This window comes from Manacus vitellinus, unplaced genomic scaffold (genome assembly GCF_001715985.3).
Source record: "Manacus vitellinus isolate BGI_N305 unplaced genomic scaffold, ASM171598v3 scaffold_76_pilon, whole genome shotgun sequence".
Classification (NCBI taxonomy): Eukaryota; Metazoa; Chordata; class Aves; order Passeriformes; family Pipridae; genus Manacus; species Manacus vitellinus.
The window spans coordinates 1,518,534-1,545,150 of NW_021940796.1; the positions used below are offsets into that span (position 1 = coordinate 1,518,534).

Consider the following 26,617-nt stretch of genomic DNA (forward strand, 5'->3'; position numbering starts at 1 on the left):
ACCTAAATGAGACCTACTTTGTGTTGCAGAGTATATTAAAATGGCAGATCACTACGTGCCCGTTCCAGGGGGACCCAACAACAACAACTATGCAAACGTGGAACTCATCCTTGACATTGCCAAGAGGATTCCAGTGCAGGTGAGAAGTGTCACAGATAATTTCCAGAACAGGAGGCAACACCGAGCAATCTTCTCTCCTTCAGTAACAAGTGGTATCTGGTGAACAAGGCAGGACAAAGAAATTGAAATTACAAACCTGTAATTTCAATCAGCACCCAAAGGCAATGCATGTTGCAGTGCAGTGATCTCCCAGTAGGAATATCTGCAGGAGATGGGAGGTTCCCTTCACCCTTTCCCTTTCCTGCACCCAGTTCCTCCTCAGCAGGTTGCTGCAGCAGCCTGCTTGGACTTGCCTACAGTATACAAGACAGCCTTTAAACTAAACACACCGTGTAGTTCAGGAGCTGGTCTGGCTTTTGAATGTTCTGAGGGTGTTTTCAGTGAGGAAAAAAACGACCTGAAGTGCTTCTGTTTCTGCTCACTTGCTTGTTTTCCTCCAACAAAGGGTGAATTATGCTGTTTTCTCCTGCAGGCTGTGTGGGCTGGCTGGGGCCATGCATCCGAGAACCCTAAACTACCAGAACTCCTGCACAAAAACGGGATTGCTTTCATGGGTGAGGAGATGCACTGCTGGTCTGATGTCTGGTCCTTACTTTTAAGATGGGCAGATTTAGTGAGATAGAAAATCCTGAGTGTAAAAGAGAGCCCTGAGGAATGGTTTGCAAGGGCAAGATGGATGATCTGTTCTTTACAGTGGTCCTTGTATGGAAGAAGGGGCAAGTTCTGCAGCATATCTTTGAATATTGAGATAAGAAATCAGAAAAGATTTCCTGAATGTCCCTGTTCTCATTTTAAAGAGGGTTCAGTTTTATGGGAAGAGTGGAGTTTTACCTAAATTAGACTTCTGGACGTTTCCCTCATGTTTGATTTTGCTCATGTCTCTCTCATGCATTGTCTTTGCTCTTTGCAGGTCCTCCAAGCCAAGCCATGTGGGCCTTAGGAGATAAAATTGCTTCTTCCATCGTGGCTCAGACCGCCGGCATTCCGACCCTTCCTTGGAGTGGCAGTGGTAAGAAGGAATTTGCCCAGTGTTTATCAAGATCATCCTAATTTTTTTTTCCCCTTCAACGTGTCTAATTTTTAAGGAGCTCTGTGCTCAGAAATGTGTCCCTAGGGATGTTCTATCTGTTCAGGGTTTCAAGTTAGGGGTATTTGCCCACCACACTTGGAAGCAGTTACATCAGTGGTGGAGTGAGCATGGAGGGTGGTAGGAGGAATTGGCAGCGTGCAGGGGAGGACAGGTAGGAGGGATTTGGAGAAGTGAGGAAACATGGAAAAGGTTGTTTCTTAGAGTACAGCTTATGCTCATGGGCTCACCTGATACACCCAGGGCTTAGAGCAACCTGGTCTAGTGGAAGGTGTCCCTGCTCATGGCAGGGAATTGGAAAGAGATGATCTTAAAGTCCCTTCCAACCCAAACCATTCCATGACTGTGTGCAGTTTTGGAGCCCACAGCCCATACTCTGCTTCCGTGGAAGCTCTCTGGCCTTTCAAAACACTGTAAATAACAACCTGCTTCTCACAGGTAGATGGAGGGGGGATGTAATGTGTTGGATGAAAAGATCTGCTCCCCAGAAACGAGGAATGTCTGTTTACCTTCCACATTCTCCCTTTTTGGGGTGCTTCCAGCCTGGTTCCTCGCGGAGCTGTCGCTGCTGTTCGTGTCCCCCGTGTCCCACACGTGGGTTCTCTCTGAGCCCTGCAGCACGGGGAGCCAGGAGGGTGGTGTTTGTCTTTCAGGTCTCCGAGTGGACTGGCAGGAAAACGACCTCCAGAAGCGCATCCTGAGCGTTCCCCAGGAGCTCTACGAGAAGGGCTACGTGAAGGACGCGGACGACGGGCTGCGGGTGGGTATCCTGGGGGTGTTTGAGGGGCTGTGCCTGCACACCTGGGGTGACCCAGAGGCTGGATTTGCTTCTGTTGGGAGTGCAAACTGTGGGACGAGGCTGCAGCCTCAGAGCTGGGGCTTGGAAGCTAGGAAGTGATCTTTCACACATCTATGGGCCCAGCCTGCAGAATTAGGTGAGAATTAGCAGAAAGAGGCAAAATCTGGGACCAAGGCTGTGTTTCATTAAAGGCTCTCTTCTAGCTCTTGTTTAATACAGGAAGAAGGTGTTTTTAATAAAGATCCACGACCTCACACTTGATTTCATCCTTCCTTGAGGAAGATTTCTAGAATAAGAAATATTCCTGGCACAATACAGGATGTGGAGTTTTCTTTTGGGAAGAGAGGGGGTGGAATATATGATTTTTTTCTGTTTTACCTAGCTTACTGATTTTCTGTATTGTACAAAATCCAGTCAGTTTGTAAATTTAGTGGCACTGAAGCACTGACAAAAGATTTTGTGATCACTTTGAGAGGCCAGAGTTCTCTGTAGTCACAAAATCCCTGCTGATTTTTCCAACTATAGACACCCTCTCAAACTGGGATGTTTGGTTTCTATCCCACTGGTTGCTAAATAGAGTCAGATGTGGAAGCTTGGATGCGAATCAACAGGGAAATAATGATCTTTTCAACTTGATTCTGCTGCCTTTTTATACTTACCCCTCTTTTTCTGCCCATCTTGGCCAGGCTGCTGAGGAGGTTGGCTACCCTGTGATGATCAAGGCTTCTGAAGGAGGAGGAGGAAAAGGAATCAGGAAAGTTAACAATGCAGATGACTTCCCCAATCTGTTCAGACAGGTAACTTTTCCTCTTGGTTTGTGCTGCCTTGTTCTAAATGTTCAGGTTGGATGATTCTGAGGCCACTGTAGCAAATGACTGAGCTTTGGGTGGCCCAGGGGAAGTAACATGGATGTTCCTCGCTCCAGAAACGCCCTTGGGCTGGTTGTGACCGAGATGGGTGTTTACCAGAGGTGCTCTGCCTGTTCCTTGTGTCTCTGCTGTAGGTCCAGACTGAAGTGCCGGGCTCTCCCATCTTTGTGATGAGACTGGCCAAGCAGTCCAGGCACCTGGAGGTGCAGATCCTGGCAGACCAGTATGGCAATGCCATCTCCCTCTTCGGCCGGGACTGCTCCGTGCAGCGCAGGCACCAGAAGATCATCGAGGAGGCTCCTGCCTCTATTGCAACTTCCACAGTGTTTGAGCACATGGAGCAGGTGAGGGTGGCTCTGCAGGTTCCCTTCTCCTGGTCGGGCTCCAGAAACAGGCAGGACTTCTTGCTTTTATTTTACGTCACTAGACTTGTGCGCTGTTGAATCTTTTTTAAAAGAGTGACGTGGAGTTGTGTGTCTTAAACTGCTTGGTGTGGGCAGCCACTCACCTTTCCACGCTGACAGGGTCCCATGTCCTCACAGACAGCAGCAGAGCTCCCTTCAAAGATGTTTGCACCCCCAAAATGGGAGAGAAGTGTGGTTTAAATGTGTGTTATCACATTAAAAGCAAGCTGCAGGAGTTGTGTGAATTGTCTAGTGCTGAGTGCAGGTCTCAGGCCTGGTACAAGCTTTGGGGTGTTTCAGAACGCCAGCAAAGTTCTGAAGTGGATGGGGTGGATGGACAGGGTGCAGGTAACTGAGCACGAGGCCTGGAAGTGAAATCCTGTTTTTTCCCCGTGTCCTAGTGTGCTGTGAAGCTTGCCAAAATGGTGGGATACGTGAGTGCAGGCACTGTGGAGTACCTGTACAGCCAGGATGGCAGCTTCTACTTCCTGGAGCTCAACCCCCGCCTGCAAGTGGAGCATCCCTGCACAGAGATGGTGGCTGATGTCAACCTGCCTGCAGCACAGCTCCAGGTGAGCCAGGGGCAGGTCCTGTGCTCCAGGTGAGCCAGGGGCAGGTCCTGTGCTCCAGGTGAGCCAGGGGCAGGTCCTGTGCTCCAGGTGAGCCAGGGGCAGGTCCTGTGCTCCAGGTGAGCCAGGGGCAGGTCCTGTGCTCCAGATGAGCCAGGAGCAGGTCCTGTGCTATCCAAGGTGAGCCAGGGAGGTCCTGTTGCTCCAGGTTGAGCCAGGGCGCGTCCTGTGCTCCCGTGTGAGCCAGGGGCAGGTCCTGTGCTCCAGGTGCAGCCAGGGGCAGGTACCTGTTGCTCCAGGTGATGCCAGGGCATGTCCGGTGCTCAGCCGTGAGCCAGGGGCAGGTTCCTGTGCTCCAGGTGAGCAGAGGGCAGGTCCTGTTGCTCCAGGTGAGCCAGGGGCAGGTCCTGTGCTCCAGGTGAGCCAGGGGCAGGTCCTGTGCTCCAGGTGAGCCAGGGGCAGGTCCTGTGCTCCAGGTGGGCCAGGGGCAGGTCCTGTGCTTCAGGTGGGCCAGGGACAGGTCCTGTGCTCTTGGAGGCTTTCAGAAGTGTTTGATCAGTGGTACCTGGAAGAGGCCTGAGCATGAAAAACCTGTTCTGCTGAAGGCTTAGTGAAACAAGGGGGGAGGGCTCTTGTCTGAGCCCAGCTGGGCTGGGTTAGAGCTGGATCACACACTGACATGGTACAGATCTCTAGATCTTGGTGCTGATAGAGGAGAGAACACAAAGGACACATTAGAGAGCTCTACAATCCCATGTAGCCTATATCCCATGTGCAGGTAGGTGATACGTGACTCCCACACATTTCCTCTTCAGCAAAAAACCTCCAACTAATGAACAGAATAAGTGGGACTTTACTCCATAAGATGCAGCCAGCAGCTGGTTCTGCAGGTTACTCTCTCCACAGTTTGTAGTTGCAAAATTCCACGGTTTCCTATAACCACTTAGGGCCCTCCTGTCTCACTGGGACCTCAGTGTATTTTTAACAGGCCTAATGCCCATCCTCAGCTGACCTAGCACTGTCTGCTTTCCCTGGAGCCTTTTAATCAGTCAATGGAAAATACTGACTGAAGGGCTTAAGGTGGATATTACACTGAGCTCAGCTGTCCTGGGAAATGGGAATGTTCAGGTCTGCGAGGAGAGAAACTCAGTGGTGGTTTCTTTTAATATTTCTTTTTCTCCTTAGATTGCCATGGGTGTCCCCCTCCACAGGATCAAGGATATCCGGGTGATGTATGGTGTTTCTCCATGGGGAGACACAACTATTGATTTTGAGAATTCAGCCCATGTCCCCAGTCCCCGTGGCCATGTCATCGCTGCACGGATCACCAGTGAGAATCCTGATGAGGTGAGGGCTTAAATTCTGTAGCTACTGCTCACCACAGACTTCACACCTTGGGTCAATCCCTGCTGCTGCTCCTGAAAATTTTGGCAGCAAATTCAAAAGGTTCTTCCCTTACCTCACTTGGCTGATGGTTCTCTGGGCTCTGGTTAGACACAGCCAGAACTTATTTATGTGTATATCAGGTTGCAGCACTAAGAGGTGTTCTAAGAGCCTTCAGAACTCTAATTGCTTCCCTAATTCTGGATTATTTACTTTTTCCTTAGGATGCAGAGCAATGTCTGTCTGTCTTTACAGGGATTTAAGCCCAGTTCTGGAACAGTTCAGGAGCTGAATTTCCGCAGCAATAAGAACGTCTGGGGCTATTTCAGTGTTGCTGCTGCAGGAGGGCTCCATGAGTTTGCTGATTCTCAGTTTGGTCACTGCTTCTCCTGGGGAGAAAATCGTGAAGAAGCCATTTCGTGAGTAGTCAGAAATGTGGTAGAGCCTTGGAAGTTGCTTAGTTTTGTCCTCTTTGATCCAAACTGCCATGGAAAAACAAGGCTCCTTACTTCTAGGAGTTTTAAGAGAAGTTTCCCTCTCTATACCTTGTTTTCCACATCATGGTCAGGCTTCTCACCCCTCTTGCTTTGCAATTCCACTACGTTGCACTTACATTTCTACACTTTTTGCTTAATTTTCTTTCCTTTTTTCCTGCCTGTTTCATCCCTGTCTTGCATCCCTGCTGCTGGAAGAACCTCTTTGAAGTGTTCAGGTGAAGGCTTCTAACAGGAAAAACATTACTGACTTGTTATGCTGATGCCCTAGGATGGTTTGTAAACCATTGAGTGCCCTTGTGGTGTGGAATATTAAAGCATCTGGTCCTAGGACAGGGTTGTCAGACTTGTCTTCCATGTTTTTAATCCTTCTGGGTGAGATGGAGACCAAGTGTGTTGTACACCTCTGACACATGGGGGGTGCCTGGGTGGTGAGGTGATAGCAGGGGGAACTCCTGATCCCACTGAGCTGCTCTTCTTCACACCAGCAGCAGGATGAAGAATATTCTCTCATTCCCAAACATGCCATCCAGGGCCTTGCTCCAGTGCACATGCTCTGCTCTTCCCTTCAGGCTGCTTTTGCCAGCAGCTCACAGGGAGCTGTCTGGAGCTGCCAGCTTGCACATCACCGTTAGCATGGGATAGATAAGAGAGGTTCTTTTCCCTTTCAGAAACATGGTGGTGGCTTTGAAGGAGCTGTCCATCCGAGGGGACTTCCGAACCACTGTGGAGTACTTGATCAAGCTGCTGGAAACGGAGAGCTTCCAGCAGAACCGCATCGACACGGGCTGGCTGGACCGGCTGATCGCTGAGAAAGTGCAGGTCCAGCTGCTTTCCTTGCAGGAATACAGATGGGAAAGAGGAGGGGAAGGGCTTGCTGTGTGCTGATGCAAAAGCACGAGGATTTAGGAGTGGTTAATGTCCACTTAATGAATTTTCACTGGCCTTAATTCTTATGTATATCAAAACCCCGGGTCGTGCCTGCTGGGGAAAGTTGGTCTTAAAGTTGACCAGAAAAGCATCTTTAGTGCATGTGGGAATTAAGACAAGTGTTTTGGAGTCTCAAGATTTGATCCAGGAAGAAAAAGATGTAGTTTTAAGGAATTACAGAGGTAATTGCCTCTATGCAGAGTTTATGTGGCTGCTACAGCAACTAAACTTTAAAGAGATGTTGGCCACGAATCAAAAATAAAGCTGAGACTGGTGATTCTTGTCCGGTCTCCAGACTGGGCTGAAGCTGAAGGAGGTGTGACTGTGCCCTGTGCCCCCTCTTTGCAGGCTGAGAGGCCTGACACCATGCTGGGAGTGGTGTGTGGGGCTCTGCACGTGGCTGACGTGAGCTTACGGAACAGCGTCTCCAACTTCCTGCACTCCCTGGAAAGGTAAAAGCACAAGTGCTCTCTAGTAATTAGTTCTGACTTACAAGTGTTGTTCAATCCAGTCCAGAAATACTCAGGGCTTGTTATTTGCTGACTGTTCACTGCCCCAAGAAGCTGTTTTTCCGCTGGCCTGAGAAAGCTGGCAGGTATCTGTGCATTTCCCTGAAATGTCCCCTGCTGTTTGCACAGATGGGTTTGGTTTCTGGCACTTTTGGCAGAAACTCCAGGAAATGACTCGGAAACATGGAGTTCTTTCTCTGTGTGCTGCGAGGGCAGCATTAGGGAATCTTGAATCACCCCTGGGTGAATGGAAAAGAGAGCAAAGCCAACCTGTGTAGCTGGGGGGAGATGGGCTCACGTTGTCAAACTGATAAATGTCTCTCCTAAGAAGAGACTCTATAAAAACCTTCTCCCATTTCTCTGCTGCTGTTTCCCAATTCCTTGCATGCATCTTTGAACCCATTTGGACCCCTGGTAGCCATTTGGTGGCTTGTGGAAGATCAGTTTTGTTTTGTACTTCTCTTCCCAGGGGCCAGGTCTTGCCTGCTCATACCCTGCTGAACACTGTGGACGTGGAACTCATCTATGAGGGAAAGAAGTATGTGCTGAAGGTACGATGGACAGTGGGGAAAACCATCCTCCTGCCACGGAGTTGGACATGTCTGTGTGTGCTGCTCTGGCTTAGTCTTTGTAGAACGTGTAATTATGGGAATTACACCTGAACAGGGTTTATTTTCTCTGCTTCAGTGGGTGAAGAAATCAGTATAACCTCCCTTATGATAACACCCCATCCCATCTTTCCATTCCCGTATCTCTGTAAACATTTCAACCTCTTGGAGTCAAGAAATGCTCTGGGTGGGGTGGAAATTACTTTGTTATAGGCAAAACTGCTACACGTTGACCAAAACTTTCAGTTGATGTTTCTGAATATGTGATTTTTCACCCATCAATGTGACAGAATTTGTAGCAATTTGTTTCTTTACTGTTGCTCTTTCTTTACTGAGTGCAAAACCTGATATTGTGAAACCAGACATGCAAAAGTTAGGAAATATAAGACTTAAGGTTGCCTGTGCAATCTTCATTAGCTTCCTTGGGCAAATTTGGGATGGTGAAGTTTTTGTAGATGTGACCATACGCTGGTTTTTGCAGATCTGAGTGTTCTGCACCCCTGCACCTCCCTGGTTTCATCTTGGCACCCCTCTGATGAGGAACAGAGGCACTGAGCAGCAGCTGAAGTTTCTTTAAGGCATTTACCCAGCTTCAGAAAGGAGCTCTGGGGCAGAGACTGTGATAGGATCCCTCTCTCTAGGGAGAGCATTTGTTGCTTTCCCTGGGGGAGAGTCTCTCTGTTTTCCCCCAAATTCTCTCCTCCATTATGCAGTTTTAGTACTCGACCGTGACTCATCCGTAGATCAGGGTGACGAAATGATCCATGATTGCACAATCAAACCTCCACAGTCAGCCCTTGAGTGTGAGAGGATTAAATTGAGATTCATGGACAGCATTAGTTCTGGCATCTCCTGACTGCCAAATGCTTGGCTTTATGACCCCAAATTTTTTTACAGGAAAACAAATGTCTCTGTTCCCCTTCTTTAATTCCCACTATTGCAGCGCTTGGAAAACTGTGTGTGTTGTGGCAACTAAGGCACTCTCAAGGCTGTGTTTAATTCATGGGATATTTGCCATTCCTGTGGACCTGCAGGTGACCCGGCAGTCTCCCAATTCCTACGTGGTGATCATGAACAACTCCTGTGTGGAAGTGGATGTGCACAGGCTGAGTGATGGGGGACTGCTCCTCTCCTATGATGGCAGCAGCTACACCACCTACATGAAAGAAGAAGTGGACAGGTACAGATTAACGTTTAACATTTACATACAAATCAAACTTGGGTGTACTTGTAACTTTATGCCTCCCAAAGATCAGCTGGGAATGGAATTCTCTCTTAGGAAGAGGTTCCTAGATGTGTTGTGGATGAGTTTAAAGGGAGAAGTTGCCTTCACCTGGAGAGCAGATCTTGGTTAGTGTTAGAAGGAAGATCTGAATGTGCACCAATGTGGAGTCCCTGTTCCTCTGCTGGTTCTTCGAAAATGCCCTTTGGGATTATAAAAACCAAAAACCAGAACAGGAAAATCTTTAAAATCCTTGAAACTCCACAGCTGCCTTAGAAATAGAGACAAGATGTGCTGTTTCAGTGCATTCCCTCAAAATTCCCTGCAAGGATCACAGCAGTGAGGCCAGAAAATCCCCAGGTCTGGAATGTGAACCTTTGCTCCACCTGCTGGGTTCTGTTCCTGGAAACTTAACAAATTGGTCAGGAGGACAAAGATGTTGGATAACTTTTGGGCTTGAAATACTACAGAATCTCCACCTCTCAGCTGGTTGAGGTGTTTTCCTTTAGTTTTATTTTGAACTAGAGTAGGGAAAGAGAGAATGCATTTCCCCCTTCCCCTGCCTTCCCCAGGGAATTCTGTGGCAGTGATTTGTCCCACTCTTTCCTAGGTACCGCATCACCATAGGGAACAAGACGTGTGTGTTTGAGAAGGAGAACGATCCCTCCATCCTGCGCTCGCCTTCGGCGGGGAAGCTGATCCAGTACGTGGTGGAGGATGGGGGACACGTGTTTGCAGGCCAGTGCTTTGCAGAAATCGAGGTAAAAGAGTCTCAAGGAACTGACTTGGCTGCCCAGGCAGTAGCTGAGGGGGAGGGATATTAAGTGCTTTGGAACTGGGGGTTGAGCACGAGGGATAATTCACAGCACTTCCTTTCCAAGTTTTGTCCGTGTTATAACCTGGACTAAAGCAGGAATCAGTGAGAGTGATGGAGTGGGGAGAAAATTACTGAACAGCTGAAGCTGGAGTGTTAATGACTGTACACCAAGTGCTAAGCAGAATTTCTCAGCAGTGAGACCATGGTTGTCATCTTGCTGTGATTCCAAGGGAAAGTGGGATCCACGTGTTTTCCAGTGGTGGTGAAGAAGACCATTGTAGGAGCAGGAGCAGGTGTCCAGTGAAAAGCCCCAGACCTTCCACTTGTAGTACTAACACAGACTCAGAAGCAGAGTTATGTGCCAGGATTAAGTAAGAAACTAAGACTTCTCTGATTACCTGATCATTTATCAGGTTGATCGGATGAGTTAATAAGTGTCACTCCTCCCTTCTCCCTTGGAAGTTACTTAACTCTTCCAGAGGAGGAGGATGAGCAATTTCTGCATCTCGGTGAGGAAAGCACGAGGGGTTGTGTAGGAGTGTGTGGCTCAAAACAGATTTGAGGGAGGGGAGGGTGTGTGATGACAGAGGGGCAATTAAACCACTTGGGGATAATGTGTAGGAGAAAAATATCAAGACACAGATCCAGTTATTTTATGTAAGTGCTTTTACACTGCAACAGGGTCATGACTGAGAAGGAACCACCTACACAGTCCCAGTGCTCCCAGTTGGGTAGAGCATAGTAAGGGTAGAACCAAGCTGGTTCCCCCGTGCCCAACCCTTCTGCTCCAAAGGCAGGAGCTTCCATGGTTGATCTAAGAAAGCCTTTCTGTCTGGGAAGAGCTGTCTGAGGGCTCTAGAAGGTGACCCTGGTTCCCTCTGCTCAAAGTGAAGGTGTTGCTGTAGCTTTTGAGAGGAGCCTTTGGAGTCCAGCAGCTGCAGCAGTAAATTGTGTCTGCTTTGTTCATTGTGCTGAATGTGGGACCTTCCTGGGTCCCTGTTGGTTCTGGCAGCATGGAGCACGTGACATTCCTGAGGATGGCTTCATGCTGCACTGATTTGTGGCCAATTATTTGGTTCTCCCATTCACCTTAGTGTTTGGGTTTGTTCCCAGTGTGTGTGTTTGTAAGCTTTTGGGAAAGCCTGAATGCCAAGCTGCTCATGTAGGTCTGTCTGTGGTGGGACACTGCCTCCCAAGACTAGAACCATTTTGGGGCACATGGAAGCTGAGTGTGTAACCTGTTTTCCTTGTGCAGGTAATGAAAATGGTGATGACGGTATCAGCAGGGGAATCAGGCTGCATCCACTATGTCAAACGACCAGGAGCAGTCCTGGACCCAGGCTGTGTGATTGCCAAGCTCCAGCTGGATGATCCCAGCAGGGTTCAGCAGGTGAGGAGATGCAGGAAGCACAGATGTTGTTGGGGTTTTTAATAGGGGAGTGATGTTGAGAGTGGTACGAGATGGTCCAGTGAACCAGTTTCCCATTTGTGCATTGTACTGGAATTGTCACTTCACCATTCATTTGTCTCAGTTGAGGACTGGACTCAGATTATTCTCTCTCTCTCTGATTCAGGATAATTCTACCATTCCTGTTGTCTCTTCTTACCTCAGTACTAATGTGGGTTTGTGTCTCTCAGCCAAGTACCTTTTCCGCTCTGGGAATCCTTCCAAACTAAATCTGAGGCTCCAGTCGAGGGTACCTGGACATTGCCCCCCTGGCTGATGCCACAGAGAGGGGGTCAGTGCCACTGTTGTTTTTCCAGGCTGAGCTGCACACGGGTACCCTGCCCCAGATCCAGAGCACAGCACTCAGAGGGGAGAAACTCCATCGCATCTTCCATTACGTGCTGGATAACCTGGTCAATGTGATGAATGGGTACTGCCTGCCAGAGCCCTTCTTCAGCAGCAAGGTACTGGGTGCTTCTTGTTGCAGAGCCGGAGCACAATATTCTTTCAGCTCAGGGCAGGGTTGGCCAATTTGCCTGTCACAGCCAGAGCACCCAGAGTCAGGGCAGTGGTGCCCTGCTATGGCCAGCTCAGCTGGGTTTGTTTAGACTTCTTGTGGTCAGTCTCACCAGAGAGGAAGATCTCACAGGGTCCAAGCACACCTCGTGCATCCATGTCCTTCTCTCTTGGAGAGGTCTAGTCACAGCAGAATCATAGAATCAGTTAGGTTGGAAAAGACCTCCAGGACCACGGAGACCAACCTGTGACCCACCTTATCAGCCAGACCAGAGCACTGTGTGCCATGTGCAGTCGTATCCTGAACAACTTCAGGGATGAGGACTCCACCCAGAAATTCCTTCTGATGTCCAGCATTAGATGGGAGAGTCCCCTTTCCTTTTTTCCCTTCTTGCTGCTTATTCTCTTCTCCATGCTTGTCTTTACACTGCCTTGTCTCTCTGTAGGTGAAAGGCTGGGTGGAGCGACTGATGAAGACTCTGAGAGATCCATCTTTGCCTCTGCTGGAACTTCAGGACATCATGACCAGTGTGTCTGGACGGATCCCACCCAATGTAGAGAAGTCCATCAAGAAAGAGATGGCCCAATATGCCAGCAACATCACATCAGTCCTCTGCCAGTTTCCCAGCCAACAGGTGATCAACCACACTTCTACAGAGGGACAAAAGTTGATTTATGTTGGGGCAGAAGGTTCCTTTAAATTACCTGGAGATTAATTGAACCTGAAAGGTGTGTTGGAACGTGGGATCTTCATGATGAAAGATGCTTGCCTGTATCACTTGAACTTAAAGGCTTGTCTCCTTCCTCTGTGCTGAAGGGTATGTGTTCCCTGCTCGGTGTAGCTTTAAACAGGCAGTTTAGAAACACTTTAATCTCACCAGTAGCTTTGTGGGCATTTGTTTGTTTGCTTTTTACCTGGTACATGTGCTGCAGTGCAGTTTGCACCTTAAAAAAGAATAACTGCAGCCAAGGAAGGCCTGACCAGGTCAGGAGATGTTGGAGGATGATTTCTCCACTGTATAAATCATGCATTGACTCTTGTGTCATTGTCAGGTCATTAACTTCCTCAGCAGTGTAAGGCTTTGGCTTTTACTGGACTCTGCTGGAGCTCTCTCTGGTGTGTCTGGAAGTTCTCAGACTCTCTGCTGGCTCTTCAGCCAGATGATCCCATCCAGAACCGGGACTGTCATGTGGTTGCTCTCTTGCAGATTGCCAATATCCTGGACAGCCACGCCGCCACCCTGAACCGCAAGTCGGAGCGGGAGGTTTTCTTCATGAACACTCAGAGCATTGTGCAGCTCGTGCAGAGGTGAGCCATTTCCAGGGGTGTCCTGCAAAATGTGAGCTCCTCCCCACAGCAGGGGAGGCAGGGGTTGTGTGTTCAAGCAGGCTCACTCTGTGCTGGGTTTCTGCAGGTACCGCAGTGGGATCCGGGGCCACATGAAGGCCGTGGTGATGGATCTGCTCCGTCAGTACCTGAAGGTGGAGACTCAGTTCCAGCACGGTGAGTGTCTGAGCACACCAAGGATTTGATTTCTGAAGCCATACTTGGTCCCAGAAAGTCCACATGGGCCCCTTTGAGGCGGTTTGCTCTGACTTCATGGTGAGGGTGAGCTGCCCAGGCTTGTTTTCAAGGATCTGCAGTCAGATCCTGGCTTTTGTAGAGGAGCTTCTGTCCCCTTTGAGTTTTCATGGTAAGAGTGTTCAAGAGGCAAATGACAAACTCCACTCCAGATCTGTCTGTTCTACTGGTTTTCCTCTGGTGGTTTATCCTTCTTTTACATCCCGTGCCATTGGGATGATTCTGGTTATCCTGCCGTGTCATGATGTGATTCTGGTCTCTTTTCAGTGTAGAAATGCTCCTTTTCCTTGTAACTTCAAACAAATAACTTCCATAGGAGTTCCTGATCCTCTAATTGAGGACTTTTGTATGACCTGGAGTAAAAAGATATAGACTTGCTGAATTATGAGGTGTGTTGCCATTTCTGGTCTCTCACTGAGCTCACTAAGGCTGAGCCACTCCGTGTGGTCTCTGCTTGTTCCAGATCAGAGGTGAAGCAGTTTTCCCTCCCTGACTCTGTCAGCAGTGACCCACCACTGGTGCGTTCCCCTACTTGGTTATTCCACGTGTAGAATCTTCACATTGGAAACTTGATTTGTATTTCCTGATTTCTGCACATCTGCAGGAAAAACTGGAATCAGAAAACCTATTTAAATTCACCACATAATTTAGTTCTGTCTTGCCTTTTTGTTAAGTTCTATGGTGAGGAAATCAAGTGCAGTGAAACCAAAAGTCACTGAGTTACGTGCTGTAAAGTGCCAGGAAGCTGTTTGCTGTCCATGAGCTCAGTCTGAAGCTGAGGTGGAATCAATGCCTTGCACTGCTGTATCCAGGCACAAGATGGCAATGAAGCCCTGGCTAATTCCAAGGCTCTGGCTCTTACAGGTAGTTCAGATTCCACTCTTCTTTTTTCCTGCTCCATTACCTGCACCAGCCTAATGCTACTGCAGGTTCATTTCCACTTCAATTTGCTGATAGTAGAGGATGGTGCAAGGCTTTTTGCTGTTATTTCATTCCAGTTGTCATTTGAATGAAAGTCTGAGCCAACCATTCCTCTCTGTATTGCTCACGAAGGAGGCATTTGGTGTAGGAGCTGTTTAATAAGAGTAGGATGTTTGAATTAAAGTTTGCAGTTTGTGGTGGTGGGTATGCTTCCTTCCCAAAATGGATTGTGTGGACCATAGAATGATTTAGGTTGGAAGGGACCTTAAAGATCATCCAGTCCCACCCCCTGCCATGGGCAGGGACACCTTCCACTAGCCCAGGTTGCTCCAAGCCCCGTCCAACCTGGCCTTGGACACTTGCAGGGATGGGGCAGCCACAGCTTCTCTGGGCAACCTGTGTCAGAGCCTCCACACCTTCAGAGGGAAGAATTTCATCCCAAAATCCAATCTAACCCTGCTCTCTGGCAGTGTGAAGCCATTCCCCCCTGTCCTATCACTCCAGGCCCTTGGCAATAGTCTCTCTCCATCTTTCTTGTCAACTCCCTTCAGGTACCATGCAAAGGAGATTATTAAAAAATATACGTAGAAAGATAAAGACACATCAGTAACTTGTATCCCTTGACACAGAGGTGTGAAGACTGGGGAAAAAATTGTGCATTTCTGCTTGCAGGTCACTATGACAAGTGTGTCTTCACCCTTCGGGAGGAGAACAAAAGTGACATGAACGCGGTGTTGAACTACATCTTCTCACACGCCCAGGTCACCAAGAAGAACCTGCTGGTTACAATGCTCATTGTAAGTGTCTGCTGCTGCTGCTTCCCGTGTGTGGGATGCTTGGAAAGGTACTGCATTGGCAGCTCAAACCCATGGAAAGCAGGTGGTTTCTTTTTGTGGTGGTAATTCTGTAGTAGCAGCAAGATTTTTATGGTCCTTCTTTGCTAAGGAAGGGAGGTGGGTGGTGGGTAGTGAATGGCATCAGCCCGTATCGAGGCCCCTGAGGGCTCTTCCTTGCTGAGCCATAGTTTGGTCTTACAGGTTTGGCAGTGATTCCTCCTCCCTGGGTGGAGTCCCAGAAAGTCTTGTCTGGGGTCTGCAGTGGTGCTTTTGGACTGGCTGTCCTTGGGCTGCACGAAGGACTCTGGCAGGGCTCAGTGTCAGCCCAGAGTTGGTCACTCCAGATCAGGCCTTTGCCCCTTAGGATGTGTGTGGCTGTTCAGGGGCTTACAGAGGGAATGGGAATCTCCTGGGGCTGGAATTTCTCTTGGTCAGACATAGATTCCACCTCAGAAACACAAGGAATCCTCGTGCCACCATCTCCTTCTTGTGTTCTTCTGGCTTGTTACTCCATGAAAATTCTCAGTCCTCATTAACTTCATTCCCACTCTAATGGGTAAAACTCCCAGTAAATTACATTCCCAGAAAAAAAAATTAAAAAAACCCAATTGAGGCCTGTCTCTTTTTGCTGTTTCCTAAAATGGCCCAAAAAATCCTTGTCTCACATGATGCTTTGATGCAGAACGAGTGCTCACCTTCCTCAAGGCAGAATGAATTTTGCTGCAACACGATTTCCAACAGACTGGATTTGGGTGTCCTGCTTTTTAAGAGGCTGATTCCAATACTGTCTCTTCTTTTTCCCCAAACTCATTTTCTTTCTTCTTTTATTTTACAAACATAATATGGTCTGTTACTGCCAAAAATATATCCTAAGTAACCATCCACGAAATAACTCTCCAAAGCAAATGAAGTATCATAATTTTCCTAGGCCGAGACTGGGTTTCTTAAATTCTCATTTGTAAGATGGAAGGACCCTGGAATTCTTTCTTTCTGGCTCTCCTTTTTCCCCTCTTTTCCTCCCCTTTCCCTTTTTGGTGTGTGGTGTGATTGTAAGTAACGCTTGCCTTAAGAATCTCATTATTTGAACACGGAGCCATATTTCCTCTGAGAATTCTGGAGTAGCTTTGAGCCGGGGCTGTTCATTTCTCAAGTAATCATGCTGGCGTGATGGAGAGAGAAAATGGCAGCTGTTCTCAGCTCAGGCCTTCAATTTTCTTCAGAGTCCAGTCACTCAAGTGTGTAATTACACAGGGGTGCCGGCGAGGCGTTAGCCCTTGTCAAAGAGCTGGTTTGAGGCTTCGCTGCTGCCTTTGCCAATCGGAGCAGGCGAAGCCAGCGCGGCGCCAGCGCCCGGCTCTATTCTGCTGTTGTCGTCCCGATTGTTTCTTGCTAAAATGGGACCGAAACTTTTGGCCTGGTTCGTTGCCCCTTGCACAGGCCGTGTCGGGGAGGCAGAGCCTCGCTGGGCCCTGCCTTGGCCGTCTGAGGGAGCGAGGGGTGTGCGGGGAGGCCTCAAGGAGATTTCCTTTTCCCTTCCTGTGTGGTCACTGCTGTCAGTTATTTTTGCTCAAGTAAAGGCCAATGTCCCAGTTGGCTGGGAATTTGAAACAGCAGAGGTGGAAGAACCCTCCTGGGTGACCCGAGTGCTGCTGGAGCCGCCGCTGCCAGCGTGGTGCCGCCTTGCCGCGGGATCTACCCTTCTGGGTGTCACAGGGACTTCTCTGGAGTGGGAACAGGGGCTCAGGAGGGGCAATGTGCCTTTGGTCACCCATGGCACAACTGGCTTTCCCTGAGTTTCAGGACATGCTGTGAAACAAATGACGGTCACTCCTCTTCCACCTGACTCTTCATGTCCAAGGGACCCGGTGGCACATTTGGTGTCACCATGGTGGAGGCTGTGGTGTTTTATGGGTGGCCAAGATGTTTCTGTGGGGTGGGTTAAGTTTGTCCAAGGGCAGCGACATGTCCAAGTACCTCGATGCCTCTGTGGCTGTTATTGATGTATCCCAGGAATCCATTACTAACGAGCGGCTCCGAGGATGGTTTTAATAATAGTGCTGTGCTGCCATCATTCACCTTTTGTAGCCAGCAGGCTCCTAAGGCAGGGTGGGAACTACTTCATCCTTCATATATTTGTTGAAATACAGTGTGATTTGTTGTTGTATGTTCGTTTTCTGTACTTAACTGGCTGCTCTATGCACACACCTGCCTTAGCAGGAGGGATGGCTGGTGGCATGGCAGGAGTCCCGTGTCCTATTGGATTTCTGTTACCTGGAGCAGCAACATTACAACAACCTGGAATTTGTGTTTCAAATCCGACCAAGGCAGTTCTTGAATTATTCACTGTGAATTCCCACAGTGTCCTGCAGTGGATAAATGCACAAAACTTTCTTTGGGAGCAATCACTGCAATGTTTGCTGGCCCAAGACTGGTTAGGAGGGGACAGCAACCTGATCAGAGTTAGGAGCTTAGATTTTTTTAATCAGAGGGATTTGAGTCTCTCCCTGAGAGACCTGTGTCATTGTTCCTAGAGGTGCCATCGTGCTTGAGTGGGGTCAGAGAGAAAGGGATCAAGAGCAATGTGGGGGAAAAGCTCTTTAGCTTTGGAATCTCATGAGCTGTTCTTGTCAGTCAGTCTATGGGACTTGTGTTATTTGTGTTTGGTTTTTACTTTATTTTCTCTGACAGGCTTATCTATCTAACCTGCTGCACAGAGGTCTCCTCTTATACTTTTCTATTTCTTGGATCTTCAAAGGGCCTTTTCTGGACTGTAGGTGTTCAGAATATCTTAAAACTTTAAGGCACCAGCTCTTTCTTGTGGCAAATTCCTGTTTCATCTCACATTTCCCTCCTGTGATTAATTTACCAAGACAAGCTGTTAAGTGCTGTGTGGAAGGAACACGTTAGAGGCTCCTAGAGGGTTTTCAGCTTTGGGAGTGGGAGGCTCACAAGAAGAGTTGAAGACTGTGGGATTATTCATGGTGGAAATCAAAACTATTTTTGGAAGAAAGTCTTTGCTGTTTGCATTTTACTGAATGGAAGAATTCAGAAGAGTTTTGGAACAGCATTAACACTGACAGTTATGCTCTTTGGTTTTGTTGTGTGTCTGTATTCCAGCCTTGAACTCCTTCGAGGGAGGATGGAAGATGGTTTCCCTCTTGTTCTAATAATTTCCTGTTCTGTTCATTGCCAGGACCAGCTCTGTGGCCGTGACCCCACCTTGACAGATGAGCTGATCAATATTCTGACCGAGCTGACCCAGCTCAGCAAGACGACCAACGCCAAGGTGGCCCTGCGGGCACGGCAGGTAAGGGAGTGTGTCCAGCAATCCCAGCTGATCCCTGATTCAGTATGGAACTGTTCCTGCCTGGAGCTCACCCTTCTGGGAAGTCTGTATCTCTTGATGTTTGTTTTGATTACTGTTCAAATGGAGAGAGTAGATACTGTGAGCAGCTTTGACAGTGAAGCTCATTAACCAGTCATTGACTGTGGTGACAGGCTAAGATTGCAGTGGATTCCCAGTCACTGTAATATTTAAAGTTAAGATACATTCCTTTGTCCCTGCTCCTCCAAAAAGTTTTGTCTGGCTCACACAGGAGGGAATTAGGAGTAGCCCAATGGTTTGTGTGACAGAGGAGGTGGAAATACATGGTCACTGTGGCTCCTGGTGGCTTTGTCATCTGCAAACCGACCAGCACAGCCTGCCTGGATTGTGCAGGAACAGCAAGGACATGCTCTCCATGTTCCTCAGCTGCCTTACAATTGTGGATCCCTGTGTGTAGAGGACAGAGAGAGCCATTTACACAAGAACCAGATGTTCTTTGCAGCTGCTAAGGAATTATCACAAAGGATTATGTTGCTCTTTTGGTTTCTTCCAGCTTTTGAGTTGCATTTTGTGAATTTTTTTTTTTAACAGGAAAATAATTGGAAAAACTCTTGATACTGTCAGTTCTGAGACTCTAGTGCAGAACTAATTTAAATGTTATGTGGCCACACAGATACTGCTGTGAGCTTCTTCTTTAGCAGTTTGGTTTAACTCTTCCTCTGTTGCAGGAAGGGGTGAGAGGGCACAGTGGTTTTGTGGTAACGCTGAGTCTGATCACTTCTCTCATTCCACAGTCCCTATCTCCAGCCTAAAAGTCTAAAGCAGGAAAGCTGACACTTTGGAGATCTCTCCTTTCATTTCTTAGCTTGAGTACTCAAAATGAACAGGGTATTTGAAGCTGCTCAGTGACCTTCTGTTTCCTTCGGGGTTGTGTTTGTGTCCTTGAACCATTCTGTTATTGAACCTCTCCCGCAGCAACTGGGGAGGGTGCTGCAGTCCCTGTGCTGCTCTTTCACTTCACTTTCCCTGCAAACTGCTTCCCTTTTCTATCTCTGCATCCTTCATGTTGGGTATTTAATACCTGGCACTGGTGTCTGTTGTCTCCCCTGCTCCAGAGCTCTGCGTGGGCCTTCCCACAGCTGCTCCCTGCCAGCTCTGCTTCCCAATTAACAGCCGGCCCGGCAATCCCCAGGACTGCTCTGCACTGCTAAATCACATGCACTGATGGAACTTGATTGAAGCTGTTCCTTTTCTCTGTGGGGAATTGCCAATGATACAAACAGAGCGGATAAACAAATGAGGCTGGGGAGAGGAGGGAGTTTGCAGCATCCCTCGGGTGCCGCAGAATTCCCAGGAGGAACCGGTCACCTCTTCAGGGATGGAGCCCCCCACCCGTGGCCCAGCGTGGCTCCTCTCACTGACACTCCTGGTGTTTGTGGTTTTCCAGGTTCTCATCGCTTCCCACCTGCCCTCCTACGAGCTGCGGCACAACCAGGTCGAGTCCATCTTCCTGTCCGCCATCGACATGTACGGGCACCAGTTCTGCATCGAGAACCTGCAGGTACCTGCCACGCTCCTCTCCTCGCTCATCTTCGTGCTTCTGTAATAAATCTCACCTCCAGTCCCAAGGTCCTTGTGGCTTTCAATGGTGTTGGTCTGGTTTTCCAGCTTTTGCCCCCTGTTTTGTTTTCGTTCCTCCGCTGATATCAAAATCACCTCTTGACAGTCTACACCTTCCTCACAGGGGACAGTGGAGGAGAGGTGCTGATCTCCTCTCTCTGGTCACCAGGCACGAGGAAATGGAGTGATGCTGTGCCAGGGGAAGTTCAGATTGGACATTAGGAAAAGGTTCTTCACTTGAGAGGGTGGTTGGGCACTGGAACAGGCTCACCAGGGATGTGGTCGTGGCCCAGAGCTCAAGGAGCTTCTGGATGTCACTGCTCATCATGTGGTTTAGCATTGGGTGGTCCTGTGAGGAGCTCAGTGATCCTTGTGAGTCCTTTCCAACTTGAGATATTCTCCGATTTAATATAAAAAGTCCATCATCCTTGATGAACAATGGGAAAAGCTTAGAAATCAGAGCTAGTCAGACTTGATTTGGGGTTTTTCATTTTTTGCCTGGCCCTGTTTCCAAGATGGTTCTCTTTTAAATCCCTGCCTAATGTGATCTCTTCCAGAAACTCATTTTATCCGAAACATCCATCTTTGATGTGCTCCCCAACTTTTTCTACCACACTAACCAGGTGGTAAGAATGGCAGCTTTGGAGGTAAGTTTATTCCCATTGAAAAAAATGAGTATTTTTAATTTTTCTGTGGGTTTGGTTTGTTTTGAGCACTGTTACCCTGCAAGATCAAGAGAGCTGTAGGTTGTGTGGAATGGGGCACACTTGGAGTCTGGCATTTAACAGCATTAATGTTCATAATTGATTGAAATTTCAAGTTCAAGCTATCTATGTGTGAAGAGGTCTGAGGTGGTTGAAAGCAGCAGTGAAGCTGCTGTCAGAGGATGGAGTCATAATCCTGATTGTTCTGTCCTGCCAGACTGGCCGTCCTCAAAAGAACAACTTCAGATTCTCAGTGAATTAGAGTTCTATCTAGGTACTCATTTGGAGGCACCTGTTTGGTTTTTAATGTTTTCGAAGCCTCTGGTGTGTTATTTGCCTTCTCCCTCTGCTTCCCCAGCCGGGTGGGGCTGATGCAGCCTCTCTGTCCCCAGGTGTATGTTCGGAGGGCCTACATTGCCTACGAGCTGAACAGTGTCCAGCACCGCCAGCTGAAGGACAACACCTGCGTGGTGGAGTTCCAGTTCATGCTGCCCACCTCCCACCCCAACAGGTCAGATCCCGTCTTCGGGTGCCTTTGGAGCTGGAGCTCTGTGAGGGGCTCATCCTGCCTTGGCAAAGATAACTTGCAATAGGATGGGTGGAGAAAGGGAGAGCCCCAGTGCCTCAAATATGCATACATTTCTTAAGATAAAACCTGCATTACCCAGTTCCTTCTCCTGAGTTGTTTAAAACTTCAGGAGCTGGGGGTTGTAGTTTGTGCAGTTTGGATTCATTTAAATATGATACAGTTTTCATGTGTTTTCTGATTTTTAACTTCAGCTTGGGCAGTAACTTATCTCCAGAACATCAGTCCTGGCTGAATCCCAAGCCTTCCAAAAGATACAGTTCCAGACAGAATAATCAGTTACTCAGAACTTTAATACAGAACAGTCAAACAGCCTCTGTCCCCTTCCTGCCAGCCCTTTCTGTTTGTGTTGGCTCTACTTTCCCCCTTGGCTTTGCTGGATGAGGTGACATCTTCTGTAGCAGATGTTTTTTTGGAGCAGACCAAGATACACATTTGAGTATTTTATATATAATGCTGGAATTGACATAGTTTGGTTTTTTTAGCCAATATTTTGCATTTCTCATGACTGCAGCCAAAAGCATCAGCTCTTGCTGCCCTGTCTAGAGAAGGGTGGCATCTCTTGTGCATTTGAAAAAAGAAAACTCGCTTATCAGAACTTAGAGAATAATCAAATCATTGAATCATAGAGTGGTTTGGGTTGAAAGGACCTTAAAGATCATCTTGTTCCATGGGCAGGGAACCTTCCACTAGACCAGGTTGCTTCTCCAGCATCTGCCAGGTCAGTCAGTCGCTGTGTTTTCTCACTCAGGAGGGTGTTTTAGCTGATATTTGATGTTTGGCTGTGCTGGCCGCAGTGAGGCCCCGCGGCCACCGGGTGCCACTGTTGGTCTGTGCTGCTCCTGCACCGCTGCTCTTTCCCTCCTTTGTTTCCAAGCATCTTTTTCCCGATTTTATTTTTGGTGGGGTCCGGTCTCGCTTCGTTGGGAATCCATCAGTACCTTTCATGAAATGGTTTTCAGGACCTGGTTTGCTGGAAATGAATGGCTGTCCCCAGCCAGCCCCACCAGCCACTCCTGCTGCAGACAGGACATGAGTTTGGGCTCATCTGGTTCCTACATTTCTGGAATATTTGTCAATAATTGCATACTATTTTTAGTACCCCTTTATAATACTCTCTTCCCCCCTCGTTCTTTCTCCATCTCTTCTCTGCTGGCCTCAGTTACCTTTGTTGCTTGGGGATTTTTGGCCTGCCCATGCTGCCCACTGCCCTGTTCTGTGCACACGCTTAATCTGACAAGGTCAGCTGGGAGAGAACTGTTCCTGCTCCAGGAACAGCTCTTTGTCCTCCAGTCTCCTCTCCCCTTGCACTGAACGGGCTGGGACCATGTTCTGAGCTCAGTTCTGCTCCTCAGCCATCGGTGCTGCTGATGGGTGACAAATGCATCGCAGCCCTTGTGCAGAGGGAAGCAGCTTCAGGGGCCTGTTCACCACCTGAAGAGGAAGGTTCTGCTCCTTTGAGGTGCCACCACCTGCCAGGGATGATTTTGGCTCCTGGTGCTTGATGCAGCTTCTTGCTCTCCCTCTGGCGTGGCTGTTGTGTGCCCAGGGTGAAGCACAGGGTGCCCAGGGGCTGAGGGTGTGGATTTAAGGAGCTCTGAAGGCATCCCTGGTGTTAAACCCAAGACACAGAAATCCCAAAATTCTGACATTGTCCTGCTTAAGTCTTTTTTGTTGTTTTTGACCATGTTCTGTGTTCATCACGTGCTTTGCTGTATCTCTGTAGCACGAACTTTTAGACTGAAAAGCTAAAAATGCACTCCAAGGGCAAACCCCAAAGCCAAAATATCCCAAAATGCCCCTTGAGGCTCTGCAGGGCTGGTGAACCAGGAGCAGATATCACAGAGCCCTTAAGAGAGCATTCACTTTTGGAACTGGTGTTATATGATGCCACACATTTTTCAGCACTTTGTTAGATATTTTTAAACCCTGGTCCCTTTTGTGTCAGATTTCTGTGAACCTTTGAGAGCTCGAATTTTACTGAAGCAAATGCTCATGTAGAGAAAATGGCAAACTGATAATGGTTTAAATTCTAATTAAATTTATGAATTTATATTTAAATTCTTTTTTTATTGGTATTTAACCCAGCTATGGCTTTACTTAATTGTGACAGAAACAATCCCAATCACTACTTCTGAGCTGCCTGATCACAGCTTGGACTCAGACTTTGTGTTTTTGCCCATGGAAAGATTTCCATCAGCTGCCCACAGGAAAGCTTTAAATGGAAGCAGAGAGGACAGAAAAAGTGTTAAATCTGCTGACAAAGTCACTGAAATGCAACCTGCTCCTGGTGGGTTTTGTGGGCAGAAACTGTTTGGGGAATTATTTGTTTAAAAGAAAACATCCTATTGTAATAATCCACCCCGATCCCGACGGTGAGGGAGAGTCCTAGGGAGAAAAACAGCTTCTAATGGAAATCACAGAGGGCTTCCCAGATCCAAGCAGCATTCCTTCTGCCCACTGTGGGCAGATGAGCAGTGCAGTGTCACCATCTGGCAGCAAATGGAGTTTGTGAGCCCTCTCCAAGCAGAGCGGCTGCAGAAATCCAATCTGGAGCAGGCGATCCAAGGGGATCTCCGGGATGCCAATGGCTCCACGCTGCAGAGGGTACTGCAAAAAACAACTGCTGTGTGCAGAGCTCTTACCTTGGCATAACCTGCCTCTCTGAGCCAGCCAGAGTCCTGGGGAGAAAAGATGGGAGGAAGAAATGAGCCCTGTTCAGAGCTGTTCTCTGCTTCCCTCTTGTTCTGCCTGCCCTGCTGAGATGGGAAGCGAGTGGAATATTGACTGGTGTTCAGAGAGTTCAGCTGCCTTTGTGAGGGTGGCAACCCAGGTGACAGACACTGAAAGGCCTTTCTGAGGTGTTCAGCACACGAAACAGGCCTTGCCTAATCTTAGCTTAAAATCTTCTGTTCAAAGAAACATTGTGTGTCGAGGAGAGGGAATTATAGTGCTTTCTCAACAAAAGTGTTTTCTTCTAATCCCTTCTCCTCTCCTGCTTTCCAACAGCCTTTCTTATGTCTGAGGCTGTAAGGTTTAAATTAAACTGGGACATTGTCTGCTGTAGCCAGCTCTTGGAGCTGCTCTGCTCCTCCCAGAGCATCCCCTTTTCTCCAGCTCCCCACATTCCCCTGGCCGGGGTGTTCCCTTGATTTCTCCTTCCCCAGTAGCAGATCCTAGAGGATCAGAGGGGAAGAACTCGGAGGTAAATGTGTTCCCACAAAACAGATCCGTGTTTTCCTCCGAGGTGGATGTGTTCCCTGTGTCAGATGCTAAGACAGGTGCTGACAAGGTGACTTAGAGGTGCTGGATATACCTTTATTTTTGGGTATGGCAGTGATGCCACAGGGTTCTGCCTTCTGATATGTTGAGCCCCAAAGGAAACTGAAGTATAACCCAGCCAGTTTTGCTCCCTGGTGCCTCAGCCATGCCTTCCCAATCCGTGTGGGCACTGAGCCCACACCTTTCCTTTGTCCCACGTGCCACCCCCAGCTGCCACACTTGGCCTTGAGGTGCCCTGAGGGAACTTGGTCAGGATGTGCCATTGGAAGGAGGAAGTGAGGAAGGTTTTAGCACTGCAGGTGAAGACTTTAGGTTTTGATAATGGGCTTGCTTAGCTTTAAAGCAAGTTTTACTTTGGAAACTGGATAAACAAGATGTCTCACACCAGCACACCATAGAATGGCCTGGGCTGGAAGAGACCTTAAAGACCATCTTGTTCCAACCCCCTATCATGGGTAGGGACACCTTCCACTAGTCCAGGCTGCTCCGAGCCCTGTCCAAGGGTATCTCCATCAGTATAAATGTCTCAACTGGCATGTGCTTGGTTTTGCCCAGAATCTCCTCTCTCTGTGCTTGTGGATATTTGTTGTCACCCTCCTTGGACTTAGATGTTGCTGATTTCAAGGCTTAAGCGTGATGCATGATCTCTCCTTTGCTGTCTCTTGATGTTTTATCATCTATGGGATATTTTAGTTGTTCCTTTTTGTCAGCCTCTTCCTTAACTTACAGGTAGAAACCATTTGGAAGGCTGAAAGCCAGATTAAATACCCCTGTTTCCCAAACAGTGCTTTTTTAAGAACTCCAGAACTTGCTTACACTTTAAAGCAGTGTGTGTGAGTTCCTTCCTACTACAATTTTACAATTATGTACCCATTATAATTGAATTTCTGACAAAAATGGGAGCATTTTCTGTGGACTAGTTGCTACAACAGCCTCTTGCATCAGTCTTTAGATGCCAGGAGTGAGCCAGCTGTGCTGCTGTGGGCTCTGACCGTACCCAGAGCCCCAGAGGGATAACTTGTGGGGTATCAGCCTGAGGTCCCCTCCTTGTTTTGAGAGACTGGTTTGCATCGGGAGGGAGGAGGGGAAAATGATTCCAGGACACCTGTAAATCCCTGCAGCTCCGTGCTGAGGTTTGATGTTAATTAGGCAGCAGGCAGCAGTAATGTGCTGCCGTTCCCTTGGCTTGCCTGCTTCGGAAAGGGCAACATCTTCCAGCAGAGCAAAGAAGGGGCTGTGGAAGGGGCAGCAAACTGAATGGAACGACGATAATTTTATGCAAATTGGACTTCAGTAGCAGATTCAGCTTGGCTGAATCACAGAGGGAGCAGAAGAATAAGGAAAGAAAGAGGGAGAGGAAAAACCCAATCAAAATGTGTGGTTTGAGGCATGTTTCACAGCCTTCTGGTTAGATTCTTCAACAGAAATGAAGAAACATAAGAGGAATGGCACTGGTCAGAGCCAGTGGAATTGCTCTTTCTCCTGTGGTACTGCTGTTAATAACTACAAGTGGGTTATTGAGCTGATTCTGCTTTGCTGCCTCATTTCAAAAGCTCTGCCCTGCGCTGGCACTCGCTCGCAGCTGGAGCTCGCCTGCGGGCTTCGCATGCTTGGCCGTGGTCTGGGGGGAGAGAGAGCTCCTGTCTGAGACAAAAAAAGGGAAAAAGAAAGAAAAGGGGGACAAGGAGAACCAGACTGAGATTCCCCAGGAGGTGCATGGTGGGGGGGAGCAGGAGTGATGGTGACAGCAGAGCTGGAATCGGTGTGGAGCAGATCCTTGGTGAGATCGGCGTCCCCGGCCAAGAAGGGCCTTTTTGGAAGTTCAGGAGAGATGAGGAGAAGGGCTGGGGCTGGTGTGGTCAGCAGGTGAGTGAGCCTGAGGTCAGCTGAGGGGAGCAGGGCCAGCACTGCCCCATCGCTGTGTCCGTGTCACCCCCAGCGCTGCYGGGGGGCTCTGACACAGAAGGATGGAATGGTTGGGGTTGGA

The 26,617-nt window shown here is 48.4% G+C and overlaps 1 protein-coding gene across 6 annotated transcripts in view; it reads left to right on the forward strand.

The window, feature by feature from the left end:
- The window catches only part of ACACA (acetyl-CoA carboxylase alpha), a 111,308-nt gene that overhangs the window by 17,822 nt on the left and 66,869 nt on the right, over positions 1–26,617 (forward strand). For all 6 annotated transcript variants that reach the window (XM_018084801.3, XM_018084798.2, XM_018084797.2 and 3 more), the window contains 24 exons: positions 30–139; positions 593–674; positions 1,031–1,129; positions 1,861–1,967; positions 2,693–2,803; positions 3,010–3,219; positions 3,681–3,851; positions 5,034–5,195; positions 5,487–5,650; positions 6,397–6,547; positions 7,004–7,107; positions 7,634–7,715; positions 8,807–8,952; positions 9,605–9,755; positions 11,067–11,201; positions 11,576–11,722; positions 12,221–12,409; positions 12,983–13,083; positions 13,190–13,278; positions 14,950–15,074; positions 18,307–18,420; positions 19,886–19,999; positions 20,616–20,705; positions 21,155–21,273. In XM_018084801.3, the coding sequence (XP_017940290.2) occupies positions 30–139; positions 593–674; positions 1,031–1,129; positions 1,861–1,967; positions 2,693–2,803; positions 3,010–3,219; positions 3,681–3,851; positions 5,034–5,195; positions 5,487–5,650; positions 6,397–6,547; positions 7,004–7,107; positions 7,634–7,715; positions 8,807–8,952; positions 9,605–9,755; positions 11,067–11,201; positions 11,576–11,722; positions 12,221–12,409; positions 12,983–13,083; positions 13,190–13,278; positions 14,950–15,074; positions 18,307–18,420; positions 19,886–19,999; positions 20,616–20,705; positions 21,155–21,273 (3,073 nt within the window). The remainder of the gene's footprint in view (positions 1–29; positions 140–592; positions 675–1,030; positions 1,130–1,860; positions 1,968–2,692; positions 2,804–3,009; positions 3,220–3,680; positions 3,852–5,033; positions 5,196–5,486; positions 5,651–6,396; positions 6,548–7,003; positions 7,108–7,633; positions 7,716–8,806; positions 8,953–9,604; positions 9,756–11,066; positions 11,202–11,575; positions 11,723–12,220; positions 12,410–12,982; positions 13,084–13,189; positions 13,279–14,949; positions 15,075–18,306; positions 18,421–19,885; positions 20,000–20,615; positions 20,706–21,154; positions 21,274–26,617) is intronic.